This window comes from Eucyclogobius newberryi, unplaced genomic scaffold (genome assembly GCF_026437365.1).
Source record: "Eucyclogobius newberryi isolate DKJ021-1_F unplaced genomic scaffold, fEucNew1.0.hap1 SCAF_4, whole genome shotgun sequence".
NCBI lineage: Eukaryota > Metazoa > Chordata > Actinopteri > Gobiiformes > Gobiidae > Eucyclogobius > Eucyclogobius newberryi.
This window is the reverse complement of record NW_027316056.1, coordinates 1,708,984-1,724,352: the sequence shown is the minus strand read 5'-3', so window position 1 is coordinate 1,724,352 and position 15,369 is coordinate 1,708,984. Positions and strand designations below refer to the sequence as shown.

The 15,369-nt window shown below is 43.2% G+C and overlaps 1 protein-coding gene across 1 annotated transcript in view; it reads right to left on the bottom strand.

The window, feature by feature from the left end:
* LOC140377306 (piezo-type mechanosensitive ion channel component 2-like) overlaps positions 1-15,369 on the bottom strand; it is a 196,398-nt gene that overhangs the window by 113,001 nt on the left and 68,028 nt on the right. The window contains exons 19-23 of the mRNA XM_072462675.1: positions 8,174-8,350; positions 7,985-8,098; positions 5,649-5,849; positions 5,375-5,579; positions 2,450-2,551 (exon numbers count right to left, since the gene is read on the bottom strand). Of these exons, the coding sequence (XP_072318776.1) occupies positions 2,450-2,551; positions 5,375-5,579; positions 5,649-5,849; positions 7,985-8,098; positions 8,174-8,350 (799 nt within the window). The remainder of the gene's footprint in view (positions 1-2,449; positions 2,552-5,374; positions 5,580-5,648; positions 5,850-7,984; positions 8,099-8,173; positions 8,351-15,369) is intronic.

The window sequence follows — 15,369 nt, the reverse complement described above, 5'->3', positions numbered from 1 at the left end:
CCGCTGCTTGTTTAACTGTTGACCGCTGCTTGTTTAACTGTTGACCGCTGCTTGTTTAACTGTTGACCGCTGATTGTTTAACTGTTGACCGCTGATTGTTTAACTGTTGACCGCGGATTGTTTAACTGTTGACCGCTGCTTGTTTAACTGTTGACCGCGGATTGTTTAACTGTTGACCGCTGATTGTTTAACTGTTGACCGCGGATTGTTTAACTGTTGACCGCTGATTGTTTAACTGTTGACCGCTGCTCGGGCACAACCTTTGACAGAAAAGTGTATCATGTTATCATGTTGTATGTTATAGGCCAATTCTTTTTCTACAATTTTGATGACACTTTAGGGATTCACATTGTAAGTACTGCAGATTGATAGAGGGCCTGGTTTGAACACCCCTGAGGTTGAAATATTCACCCCCTTGATGTGTGTAAATGCTGACGTGTAAATATTGAGTACCTGTGTAAATAGTGATTTTTCGCATTTTCCATTTATTCCCATTATCAAACCACAAAGGCAACTCATTAATTTTAAATACATTTTAATATAATGATTTATACTTTTCTGTTTTGTCTTGTGATTTATATTATATTGTGATTTAAATATGTGTTTACTATTGTGAAGCACTTTGAGTTACTTTTGTATGAACTGTGCTCTACAAATAAACTTTGATTTATTGATTGGACTCGTCAAAACTCTTTGAACACTTAACCTTGCACAAGGATCAGCACCACAGACAGCTCTAAGGACCCAAAGAGCTCTGAGGAGGCTGTGATCCACATCTGAGACTCACTCGGGCACGTGAGACCTGAGAGTGGCCGAAACTTGCAGAGTGGCATTAAAGTGAGGTTCCCTTACATTATCCTAGAATTAATCCGAACGTTCTCTTCAATACCAGGGTTTTAACTAAGTTAAGCCATAGCCTGTGGAACCAAATGTGTCATTGCTTTCAATATTTTTCTTCATTAAACCACACAAAATCATTCTGGTTTATCAACTCTTTTTATGTGTTTATGTGTGTACTCAAAAGCCAAACGTTAGATGATCAAACCCACAGGCTGGTTTGTGGAGAACAGAATACTACTTCTGTTCACGTGTTTTCTCCTCTGACTGAATTGGCTACTTTATTTATTTACTTATTTCCTTTAAAAGAACATGTGATGGTGGTGTGCTCAGCGCTGCACGCTGGGGCAGCAAACCTGACCCAAACCTGACTCAAACCAGACCCAAACCTGACCCAAACCAGACCCAAACCTGACTCAAACCAGACCCAAACCTGACTCAAACCTGACTCAAACCAGACCCAAACCTGACCCAAACCAGACCCAAACCTGACCCAAACCAGACCCAAACCTGACCCAAACCTGACCCAAACCTGACCCAAACCTGACCCAAACCTGACCCAAACCAGACCCAAACCTGACCCAAACCAGACCCAAACCTGACCCAAACCTGACCCAAACCTGACCCAAACCTGACTCAAACCTGACTCAAACCAGACCCAAACCTGACCCAAACCAGACCCAAACCTGACTCAAACCAGACCCAAACCAGACCCAAACCAGACCTAAACCAGACCCAAACCTGACCCAAACCAGACCCAAACCAGACCCAAACCTGACCCAAACTTGACCCAAACCAGACCCAAACCAGACCCAAACCAGACCCAAACCTGACCCAAACCTGACCCAAACCTGACCCAAACCTGACCCAAACCAGACCCAAACCAGACCCAAACCAGACCCAAACCTGACCCAAACCTGACCCAAACCTGACCCAAACCAGACCCAAACCAGACCCAAACCTGACCCAAACCAGACCCAAACCTGACCCAAACCAGACCCGACCCACCACAGAATTCTGGTATTATCTTCACTTCAGCTCTTCAAAATATACAATAAAAACATGTGCCTCTCACTCCTTTTACTGCTGTTAATTTGGTGCATGCAGACGCATCTTAATATCCACCTTTTTTCTATCACTTAAGGTTCCGAAACACAGTTCTGGACCATTACGGACAACTTTAGCCCCTGGGATGTACTCTAGTTTGTCAAAGCTTTCTGTAAGGCCTGACTTCTGGGTTAAGATTGTATTTTTTCATGGCCCTCTGAATGCCTCTTGTATATTGTAGGGTGACTATGTTTTTGTGATCATGCTGCCCTCGGCTGGTCGGTGGTGTTATTTTCTTAGCTATATTATTAGCTATGTTGTTAGCGGAGACCATCGGGCGACAGGATGTGTGATCAGTCTGAGCGACCTGCCAGGTCCGTGAGGCTGACCACGCCTCTGGAAGTAATAACAGCTGAGTGAGACCAAAGCCGGTGACAGTACTAAAGATGGCTCGCAGATAGCAACCAAAACACGTCACAGTAATTATATCTCTAAACGTATTGTCTTGAAAATGAACCAACATTTTTGGAGTCCACCAGCAAAAGAGGAGCGTGGATTTACTTACAGAGCAGAAAGACAGGGTTGGGGGGCGTGCGGTGGTCTGGGAGGAACAGCCATTTCACCACATTGGAGTCAAGGCTGGAGGAGGGTGCTCTCCAGGGGTAATCTGCAGGAAAACAGGTTTGGTCAGGGGAGGCTTTGGCTGCCACAATGAGCTCAAATATATACTATACAGTGATCCCTCGCTATAACGCGGTTCACTTTTCACAGTCTCGCTGCTTCGCGGATTTGCATCATGCATTGTGTTCTGCATTCTGATTGGCTAAACAGTCTCTCCGCGTCTTCTCTACCTGTGTCAATAACGTTATGGATTCACATGTACACGTACGTAAAACCGCTTGCCAAATTGAAGTTTGAGAGGCCGGTGAGAGCGGCGTGTGAGCTTCAATGTTTTATGGAGTATTTCATTGTATAATAACTGTAAAAAATTAAAGGTTTCTACTTCGCAGATTTTGCCTATTGCGGGTTAGTTTTGGAACGTAACCCCCGCGATAAACGATTGTTCACTGTATATATATAAAATATACTAGAACAACACAAATATACTCTTTTGGTCCCAGTCAGGCTTTAGATCATACAACACTACTGAGACTGCTCTTATCAGACCACATGTCCCTGACCTGTGGGGTGCCCCAAGGGTCAGTCCTGGGACCCCTTCTGTTCAACCTCTACATGCTGCCGTTAGGTCAGTTGATACGCAGTGAAAATGTGTCCTATCACAATTATGCAGACGACACTCAGATCTATGTTTCACTATCGGCAGGTGACTATGGACCAGTAGATTCACTCTGTCACTGCATCCAACAGATCAGTGTGTGGATGCAAAACAACCTTCTCCAGCTGAACTCAGACAAGACTGAAATCATCGTCTTTGGCCCGAAGAAACAAAGAGAAAGTGTTACCTCCAGAGTCTTACTCTAAAACCTTCAAATCTGGGGGTAATAATGGACTCAGACTTGAACTTTAACAGCCACATCAAATAAATAACATCAGCAGCTCTTTACCATCTAAAAAACATTGCCGAAATAAAAAGTAGTGTCTAAACCAGATTTAGAGAGACTTATCCATGTGTTTGTCTCCAGTAGATTAGACTGTAACGGCCGCTCACTGGCCTCTCCAAACGAGCTGTAAAACAGCTGCAGTTCATCCAGAACGCTGCTGCTCGGGTCCTGAACCAGAACCAGGAAGTACCATCACATTAGTCCTGACTAGAACCAGGAAGTACCATCACATTAGTCCTGACTAGAACCAGGAAGTACCATCACATTAGTCCTGTTCTCAGGTCTCTGCACTGCCCCCTGTGGCTCAGAGAATAGACTTTAAAGCAGCTCTGCTTGTGTACAAGTCTCTCCATGGCCTAGCACCAAAGTACATCTCAGACATGTTAGTGCCATATGAACCATCTCGGACTCTGAGGACCTTAGGGACCAGCCTCCTGCAGGTGCCCAGAGTCAGGACTAAACATGAACCGGCCTCCTGCCGGTGCCCAGAGTCAGGACTAAACATGAACCGGCCTCCTGCTGGTGCCAGAGTCAGGACTAAACATGGACCAGCCTCCTGCAGGTGCCCAGAGTCAGGACTAAACATGAACCGGCCTCCTGCCGGTGCCAGAGTCAGGACTACACATGGACCGGCCTCCTGCTGGTGCCCAGAGTCAGGACTAAACATGGACCGGCCTCCTGCTGGTGCCAGAGTCAGGACTAAACATGGACCGGCCTCCTGCTGGTGCCAGAGTCAGGACTAAACATGGACCGGCCTCCTGCTGGTGCCAGAGTCAGGACTAAACATGGACCGGCCTCCTGCTGGTGCCAGAGTCAGGACTAAACATGGACCGGCCTCCTGCCGGTGCCAGAGTCAGGACTAAACATGGACCGGCCTCCTGCCGGTGCCAGAGTCAGGACTAAACATGGACCGGCCTCCTGCTGGTGCCAGAGTCAGGACTAAACATGGTCCGGCCTCCTGCTGGTGCCAGAGTCAGGACTAAACATGGACCGGCCTCCTGCTGGTGCCAGAGTCAGGACTAAACATGGACCGGCCTCCTGCTGGTGCCAGAGTCAGGACTAAACATGGACCGGCCTCCTGCTGGTGCCAGAGTCAGGACTAAACATGGAGCGGCCTCCTGCTGGTGCCAGAGTCAGGACTAAACATGGAGCGGCCTCCTGCTGGTGCCAGAGTCAGGACTAAACATGGACCGGCCTCCTGCTGGTGCCAGAGTCAGGACTAAACATGGACCGGCCTCCTGCTGGTGCCAGAGTCAGGACTAAACATGGACCGGCCTCCTGCTGGTGCCAGAGTCAGGACTAAACATGGACCGGCCTCCTGCTGGTGCCAGAGTCAGGACTAAACATGGACCGGCCTCCTGCTGGTGCCAGAGTCAGGACTAAACATGGACCGGCCTCCTGCTGGTGCCAGAGTCAGGACTAAACATGGAGCGGCCTCCTGCTGGTGCCAGAGTCAGGACTAAACATGGACCGGCCTCCTGCTGGTGCCAGAGTCAGGACTAAACATGGACCGGCCTCCTGCTGGTGCCAGAGTCAGGACTAAACATGGACCGGCCTCCTGCTGGTGCCAGAGTCAGGACTAAACATGGACCGGCCTCCTGCTGGTGCCAGAGTCAGGACTAAACATGGACCGGCCTCCTGCTGGTGCCAGAGTCAGGACTAAACATTTCAGTTTTATGCAGCTAAAACCTACAAAGCTTCCTGAAGATGTGAGACAGACATCTACTCTGCCAGTGTCTAAATCCACACGCATAATGGTTATGTTTGGTGGTTTCATATTATATTGTGATTTTAATGCAAATGTATTGCGACTATTTTTTAATGTCTGTAAAATCCTATGAATTCCATTTTGTACTAATTATACCCCACGATTATGTTGGGATTAATTATTTTATTTTGTATTTCTACATTTATTTTTCTAGGCCTACCTGTGCAGGCAGCAGGAGGAAACCCTATACAGAGGATGTACTGCACACACAAAATAGCCGACAGAAAGGAACAGTAGTGAGGCCAAAGCGCGGAGATGAGACTCCTGCTGCGACGCCACATGATGCTGATGAGAGCGAGGGCGTGGCCGACTGCAAACAGGTCCATCCTCTGACCAATCACATTCACTGCCAGCAGGAAGCATGTCTAAAACAGGACACATTATGGTGAAATATCAAACAGGAGAACACTAATGAGAATGCAAAGTATCTTCACCTCCAGGCCAAACTTGTAGAAGAAGTAGTTGACAAAGTACTTGGTGCAGTTGAGAAGGCCCTCATCAAGGTGATGCCTAGTGATGTCATCAAACAGCGTCCTAGTAGGGGGCGGGGCCTTGCCGCGGCGTAGACGATATAGCTCTTGATGCCGGTAAACTGTCACCTCAAAGGCCAACAGAGCCAGCATGGTCAGGTTACTCTGGAGACGCCAAGATCAGAAAGTCAAAATGTGCTCTTTTCTAAAACCGGTCCAGCTGACAGAATTCATTGTTCTTTTGCTGTGACGCGTTCCTGGACAACTGGGTGTTACACTCACATCTTTTGTTGACATGCGTCATGATTAAAAGCTTTCAGAATTCAAACTACACTCTTTCTTTAGGCCAAAAACGATGACTTTGTTTTGTTTAGTTGGACATCATTTAGAGTATGTCATTAAGAATATTCTTTTCAATGGCAAAAGCTGACCTCTGCCCACCATCTGAGATTATGACATCATCTTTTCTTTTACTTTCAGTTTTTAAATATATAAACTCAAAGAGAAAAACACAAACATCAGAACACGACCAGAGAGCGAACAGGGGAGAAAAGGCAGCAATAGACATCTGAAGAAATGTAGGTGTAAAAGGCCTGTAAAGGGGGATATTTATGAGAAATAAAGCAAGGACACGTCTTTCTTCACGCCGTGCCAGGAAGAAGTGACGCTCAATGGCATTGAGCTCCCCCTACTGCACTCGCAATGTTACTGCACTTTCAACAAGAAAGCCAAAAGTCAGTCAAATGTGTCCATTTTCATACTGAGGTTGGGTTACTGGGTTTACTGGGTTGTAAACATAACTCATTCTAAGTCAAATGTATTTTTGAATGCATGTATTTATTCCACTTGAAAGTTCTGCTTAATATGCCTTAATACAATTTCCAATCACAAGGTCAGTGTTGCTTTGTTTAATTTCAAGGTTATAATAAGTCCTTCGATATATATCCTCAGGCATAATTATGGATGACAAATTAATCTAGAAACCCCACATCAGACACGTGCAGAGATCATGTGATGTTGGTCTGGCCAGGGAGTCAAACCCATGATCTCCTCATTGGGAGGCAAGAACTCTAACCGCTCTGCCACTGTGCACCCACAATTTTAATAAAAGTAGTTACAAAATGGTGAAGATGGTGAGCATTGACTTCCTCCATTTACAGAAACAATTTGTGAAAGTGCATATGGCGGCTTATGTTAGGTAGACACCTGCAGGACGATTTGCACAGTTAGGCCCCCGATCTACTTTGCTCAGACTTTGGGGAGGCATGACCTGATGTTGGACCCAGTTTTGAAGCTGTGCTCCTCATTTGTGTGGTGTCTCTATAGTACATAGTTAGTATAAAACTTCCCTGTAGGATAAAAACACAGGAAATAGTCTTTATTTCCATTAGTATTCATCACATCCTAATATAGAGTCATCAACAACATAATATAGAGAAAAAGGTGAAAGTAGATCCTCACACGTGGCACTGATTCCATAAATCCACAAGGACAGTGAAGCCACAGCTACTGTAGTCCAGCCCCAGTATTTCTGATCCAGGTTGAAGAAATAACAATCAAACAGTTTTATCTTCTTAATGAGAAGGGCTATTCAACTCGTGTCCGGAGGCCATGCAGGAAAGGTGCAAAATGCTCTGCCACTTTTATCAGTTTGGGGTCACACAAAACTACCCTCCACTATTTTGAATAATGACATTAGATTTTTGTGAAAAATAAAATACAAAAAGCTATTGCTTTGCAAAATTGCCTGTCCAGTTCTAAACCAGAATTAAACTAGGATTTGATTAGTTTGAACCAGAACTAACTTCAGAAGTACAGCAGTACTAAAGAGGCTAAATCTAAATCAGGACCGAAACTAAACTAAACCAGTAAAATGTATTGTTTATAACCAATTTTAAATGTATTGAATATTTCATATTCATATTTATCCTAAAAACCTGTAGTGTCCACTGGGTTGTAAACACAGTTAACATAATTAAAATGTTTCAGATTTAGCTAGTTTGGCCCTTTACATTTGAGGAATTGTAAACAATAAATCCCATCTTTGTTTTGTTAAATGGATATTTAAACTGTGTTCCTTAGGATTAGGGTTAGGGGGTTAATTGTCTCTGCATTTTGGATGGAATCTGTGTATTGAGATGAATAGAGGGTTGTTTTCAACTTTTTGACTTAAACTATGATAAATGTTTACCACAGGTACTATCCAACCAAACCAAGGAATACTTGTATGTAAATCCCAGTGCATCCTTAAATAATATCATTGTATAGTTCTGATATGAATTGGACCCTTGCTAACTTACCAGCAGATAGTCCAGGACTCTCCCTTTGGTCTTCCTCAGCCCCACCCACTGGGCAGGGTCTACCGGTCCTGAGTACAGCACAGACTTAGACATGTCCACACTGGAGTTAACCACCTGTAACAGTCAAGTGAATAAGTGACGACCATGAGATGTTTAGTGTACCTTGTGTCCTTGTGTAGTGCTGTGTACCATGGAGCAGTTGGAGGAGTACTTCATGGGCTGCACCACATTCAGCTGGTAAAGCATCTTGCAGACAATGACTACACAGGTCCAGACAGTGCACACCGAAGACAGCAGGGGGCGCCACCTTCTGCAGGGCAAGCCCACAGCCACACACAGGACGAAGACTAGGTTGAACACACACACCTGCGCAGATAAACGGTGAGTGGGACTAAAGAGTTTCACTTTTGTTTGGACAAATATTGGTGTTTCTTTTCACTATATATTTATCATATTTTAAATATTTATTCAGTCAATAAAGAAGGGACATATGAAAACAAAAATAGTGAAGTACTATAACATTTATTATACAACATATGAACAGTTAAAGGTCCCATATTATGCAATATTTCCCGTTTTGTAGTCTACCCTACGGGTATATTTATAACAGAGTGCTTCCTGGAGGATGGGCTTTCAGTTTGTCTGCTCATCCAAGGAGAAGGAAAGAGACTGACTCAATTAAAATACACTTATACAACACATTTATGAGGCACCAATAGCACTGTAAGAATGTTAAAAGCTCTGAAAAGTTGATTTGGGACCTTTAAACCTTTCTTTTTTTAAAATATAAACAAACACAAAAGGAGAGCAAGACAAATATATATATATATATATATATATATATATATATATATATATATATATATATATATATATACCTATATATAAATAATAACTAACACAAATGGCACAGTATGACAAAACATAAATGCCATTTGTCTGATGCCTGTTCCTATGTCAGTTCAGTCCTTGATAGTTTCTTTGTACCTTTTTTCCTGCCACCTAAAGTACATTCTAAAGGAGTCAATGGAGTTTTGAGGCCCAAGTAAACGCTTCAACAAACACTTTATTTTAAATGCACTTCTTTTTACAGCACATTGTATAAACAGAACTGTTTCCAAAGTGCTGCTCAGACACAAAACAAACGGTGTACCAAATGCTCAATTTTGTATTACTAATCCTAAAACTATAAAACAAATTAAAGGAAATCAAAGTTAAATCATAAAACCACAGAACAGCAATAACTAAGTAAGATCAATTTAAATAAATGAAAACAGAGGATTACACAACTCATGCAGTGTTAGAAGCCAGGGAATAAAAATAGGACCAGTGGTCTTGGGACAAAGAAGAGTATTGTATTGTAGGGCCAGTCCATTCGAAGCTTTAAAAAACAACAATACCAGTTCAAATCAACTGTAACATTTATAGGATTGTAGACATAAACAAACTAAATTGATTCCTTCCCTGCCTTGTCCATCCTATTTATGCTGTTCAACATAGTCTCGCTCCTTCCACAGCTCTCGAGTGGGAGAACTGGGAGGGGCACATGTGACCAGTCGGCAGCAGGTATGAGGGCTGGCCACCGTTATTCAGTTCCAAATAAGAAAGATCTGAAAGTACTGAAAGAACGGTGCTAACTTTCAGTTCACACAACACAAAATGTATGTGGAGGAACCAGGACCAGTGGTACTTGGCGCGTTGGTTTTGAGTTACAACTGGAAAGATGTCATCATAAAAAAATAAGATTTAACACAGTTACAGTATGATGCAATGCTGCACAATTTTGTCCATCAATTTACACTCTAAAATGTACTGGTACTGAAAAAAATCAAACGACAAAAGGTAATTACTATTTGGTAAAAAAAACCATAGCCAAAGAAGTTAAAGATTTTTACATCTTTTACATTGTTTGGTTTGTATGTTTTGATTGGCTCTTTCCAGGTCGCAAGTGAAGTTTTTCTCCACATCCTCCAAGTGGCTCAACTGTTGGTCTGTACAGGAATACTTGGCACAAAATCAATTTGATTTTTCAGACAACGTAAGCCCCAACCTATTTTTTCCTTTTAACCGGATACAAGGTTTCTTCCCTTGCCATATAAATCTGGAGATTGTTTTATTCCAACAGTCTGGAACAGATAGAGAAATCTGGGCAGAACATTTATTTTTATAGTTTCAATCCTTTGACTCAAGTATAACCTAAGAGTTTTTCGAGATCACAGCGAAATGTCTAAGAGATTCTTTTTCAGACTCAGAGGGGGATGCCATCATGAGAGGATTTCAGATTTGTGTACATTCATTTTGTATCCAGACATTTTTGAAGAAAAGCCATCACATTGGGTAAGGAAATGTGTGGTTTAGTCAAATATAATAGAACATCATCTGCAGCAGGCAATTTTGTGTTCCATCCCATCAATTGTAACACCGTGAATTGTATGTAGGTAAATTATTATTTTTTTTACTTTGAAGGCGTAAAAAATCTGTAAATAAAATCCACCCATTTAATGATAATTAACTTCACTTTGTTTGAATGTTCGGACGCTTTGTTGGCCCTCAGCCTCACCGAATAGCAATCAATCTGCTCTTTTTCACCATCAAGTCCACTAGCACATCACGCCACGTATAAGTATGTCTTAAAACCATCAACTTATTCTTATTCCTCACTCTTTTCCCTCGCTTCGACCGATCTATCACTGACACGCTGAACACACACCTTGTTGTTGCCATTTTTTTATTCTGCCAGAGACCAGCAGTGACCAGCAGAGACCCGCAGTGACCAGCAGTGACCCGCAGTGACCAGCAGTGACCCGCAGTGACCAGCAGAGACCCGCAGTGGCCAGCAGTGACCCGCAGTGACCAGCAGTGACCCGCAGTGACCAGCAGAGACCCGCAGTGGCCAGCAGTGACCCGCAGTGACCAGCAGTGACCCGCAGTGACCAGCAGAGACCCGCAGTGACCAGCAGTGACCCGCAGTGACCAGCAGTGACCCGCAGTGACCAGCAGAGACCCGCAGTGGCCAGCGGTGACCCGCAGTGACCAGCAGTGACCCGCAGTGACCAGCAGAGACCCGCAGTGGCCAGCAGTGACCCGCAGTGACCAGCAGAGACCCGCAGTGGCCAGCAGTGACCCGCAGTGGCCAGCAGTGACCCGCAGTGGCCAGCAGTGACCAGCAGTGGCCAGCAGTGACCAGCAGTGACCAGCAGAGACCCGCAGTGACCAGCAGTGACCCGCAGTGGCTAGCAGTGACCCGCAGTGACCCGCAGTGACCAGCAGTGGCCAGCAGTGACCAGCAGTGACCAGCAGAGACCCGCAGTGACCAGCAGTGACCCGCAGTGGCTAGCAGTGACCCGCAGTGACCAGCAGTGGCCAGCAGTGACCAGCAGTGACCAGCAGTGACCCGCAGTGACCAGCAGTGGCCAGCAGTGACCAGCAGTGACCAGCAGTGACCCGCAGTGGCCAGCAGTGGCCAGCAGTGGCCAGCAGTGACCAGCAGTGGCCAGCAGTGGCCAGCAGTGACCCGCAGTGGCCAGCAGTGACCAGCAGTGACCCGCAGTGGCCAGCAATGACCCGCAGTGGCCAGCAGTGACCAGCAGTGACCAGCAGTGACCAGCAGTGACCAGCAGTGGCCAGCAGTGACCAGCAGTGACCAGCAGTGACCCGCAGTGGCCAGCAGTGGCCAGCAGTGACCAGCAGTGGCCAGCAGTGGCCAGCAGTGACCCGCAGTGGCCAGCAGTGACCAGCAGTGACCCGCAGTGGCCAGCAATGACCCGCAGTGGCCAGCAGTGACCAGCAGTGACCAGCAGTGACCAGCAGTGACCCGCAGTGACCGCCACGTGTCGTGATTCTGAACATTCAATGAGACATTCTCCGTTTGTGTTGGTTACATTTCTCAACGGTTTTTTGCGACATTTTCGGCTTTAAAATATTTCTAGCGAGTTCCAGTGATACACAATTAAGGTGATATAAGAGAAAAATAATATTTGACAAAATGGGTTAGGGTTATATTATATATTATATAGATTTTTTTTTTTTTTGTCGGCTATTTTTTTACCAAGTTGGTAAAGGGTTACGGCAAACAGACACATTTTTTGCTCTGCCTAATAATATATATATATATATATATATATATATATATATATATATATATATATATATATATATATATATATTTTTTTTTTTTTAAAGGTATAATAACACATCTAACAAAAGGTTAACACGATCAGAAAACATGGTGCACGGAACAAACTGGTACTGGTACTCTTCATCGCTGGTACGTGTAAGAATAGTGAAGACTCGCTCTGGGGGAATCCTAAAACCCACCGTTCGAAAGCTTGGCTCATTGGCTAGAATAATATGTCAATCAAAATGTTCATGGTGACTATTCTAGCACGCTAGCTCAGGGGAAACACTCAACGAGCGTTAAACGGCTGTCCAACCCGAACCCATGAACAGACAAACATGCACATGTCTCATTCTGTAGCTGACAGTGTGAAGAAAACATACCAAACACCATCTTTTGTTATGGACAGATACATGAGCCGGACGAGCTTTAGTTGTGATTTTTTTCACAGAAGAAAACAGGACTATTTCTTCAAATACGAAAAATACAAGTGAATATTGTTTTTCTCTGGATTATTACGGACAGAATGAGTACAGTTACAAATGGATTGAACCCTGTTGAGTCCGGCCATAAGGGTAAGAAATGTGTTATGAAAAGTTCATTTTTATCACGAACCATTGGTAATTGCTTATTGGGGCATGTATGCAAATCAATGACATATTAGTTTTGTTGACAAAATAATCTTTAAACTGATGTATGGCTTAATGGGATTGACAATGAAGATAGGAGTGATGATGCAATAGAACTCATGGTTAAGTGCCCAGTTCAAAGTTGCCAAAAGGAAAGGAGTACCTTGTACCTTGTATTTCCAAAACTGTTATTTCAGATCCTCTTTTTCCCCCTCGCAAGTTGAGGGTGTCCAGAAAGGAATTTATATCATCCTCTTTGTTTTCTGGAATTTTTGAGACAAGTTTTTTCATAGAAGGATTCAAATGTTCAAATTGAATTGTCTTGGTATAATAATAATCTTGTAAATAGACCAGGGTTCCATACCTGAAGTGATCTCAACTTATACGTGTCGTTCTTTTCATATTTACATTTTTTACATGTAAACGCAAAAAGAAAAAAGAGACATTCAGAACATGTGCTGAAAAACAAAGTTTATCTAATGTAGAATAGACAACAACAGCACATGATCGTTTAAACCATGAAGTCATTGTGGTTGTAGCAGTGGCTCAGGTTTGATTCATGTACAAAGCTAAAGCAGAGAAACTACAGGACAAACAGCTCATGAGGAAGGTGTCTGCTAAAGGTAAGACTGACTTAGTCCCAGGGTTGTGGGTTTGACCCCACATTGAGAGCAAAAGGTTGTTCACAGTTTTGTCACTGATTGTTTTAAATCAGAACACCAAGATGTACAATTTCTTGAAAAAAGTAAGTGTAACTAAATGTCACCTCTGCTGTTCTGTTTTTGGAGGAGGAGCTCTCTCAGAAGAGGCCATGGTCTGTCTTTGCCTTTGGAGGTATTATTGTATGTACAGGAAATACAGTATTGGGGGCACTAAAACCACATAGTATTGGGCTGAATGAACCCCCTCCCTTTCTTTTTGGGCTAAGCCCTGGATGTTTAGAATGTCTGGCTCCGCCTCTGCTTCTGATGCCATTAGGTTGATTGTATTGATCTCACGGTTGATAACTTTTGAATGTTTTTAATCTCTCTGATCGAAATCGACAAATATTCACAAGAACCATAAGAACACAAAACCACTGAAAGCGTAAAAAAGAAAACAAAAGGGTTCATGCTGGAAACGGGCATCGAACCCAAAACCTTTTCAAGTAAATGATCGTAAAAGGGAGGGAAGTCTATTCCTACTGAAGGGCCCCCCCAAAAAAACTCCACTCCACTGCACTCTGCAAGCATTTTCCAATTTCCCATAAATCCAATCTCCCACATTTGATACAGTGATGAGTAGATGTATTTAGTCACAGAGTTTATGTACTAAAGTAGTTAGCCAACATGGAGCATAAAGTCTGATGTTAAACACAAATAAATAATGCCTTTAATCTCTTTAAAACCTGTTACCATCCACCTGTGGCCGGCGAGCATTTTCCAAATTACAAATATTCTCTTACATCATCACTTTTATTTCCGCGGTCAATACCAGCAAGTTATACATAATTTTAAAGCTTGTTTTCTCAACAAAACGAATATGTCATTGAATAATTTGCCCCAAGAAGCAATTGCCAATAGTTTGTGAGAAAGTCTCAACTTTTACAAACGCATGTCCTGTTTGCTGTTTATGACGGACGAAACGGCTTTAATTCTGTTCATCCTTGTGCTCAGTCTGTCCGTAAGGAATCATTGAAAAACAATATCCACTTGTATTTTTCCTGAAGTTATCCGATTTCAAGATATTGTCAAGTAAATACACTTTTCTTCTTTGACGATGGTCAGGATTAAGGCTCGTCCGGCGCATTTCTCCGTCCATAACAAATGACCTGTTTGACTTATAAGATGGTGTTTGGCATCGATCTTTTCTTCAGACTGTTGCCTACAGAATGAGACCATCTGTCCACGGGTTTGTTTGCTACAGCCTCCGCAAAAGAAAAAGGGCTGCTTCCGACGCATATGGTTCCTTTGTTTATAGCCACATATCGCTAGCATGCGGTCACGTATCAGACTTTGATTGACATATTATTTTAGCCAATAAGAATAGCTTTAGAATGCGGGGCGGGAATCCTCTATATTCATGTATGTAAGGCTGTCCGAGCCTAGATTTTTGGGCATTTGACGACTAGATTTTACGCATCACGTTTTCTGATTTTATTAGCCTTTTGGACACGCATTTTGTTAGATATATGTATTATTATATCAAAGCAAAAATAAAATAAAAATATTCTTTATTTTTTTTCACCTCGATATGGGAAATCCATGGGTAAACTCATATTTACACATTTTCACATACATTGTTTTTAGCAGTTATAATAGGTATTAGTGGCCTACAAAACATCAAAATGTATGTTTTATGATCATAGAGGAGCTAAAATTGTAATAAAACAGTTTGGCACAGTTGGCACATATTTGGATCACTTGTTCCGAATAATATTATACTTTTTGATACAAAAAGGTCAACAGCACCAAAATGCCTGTTCCTAGAGATCTGAAACTTTACACAGTTGTTGTCAACAAGATAAACAGCATGTGCAGTGAACAGCATAAGCACACAATGAAGTATGTCCTGCTCAGGACCATTACACATGGACAATATTCAGGCGAGACTAAAAAAAGGATGTTTTGTTTATGTTTGGGCCTCTGTAGTGTAAGTTC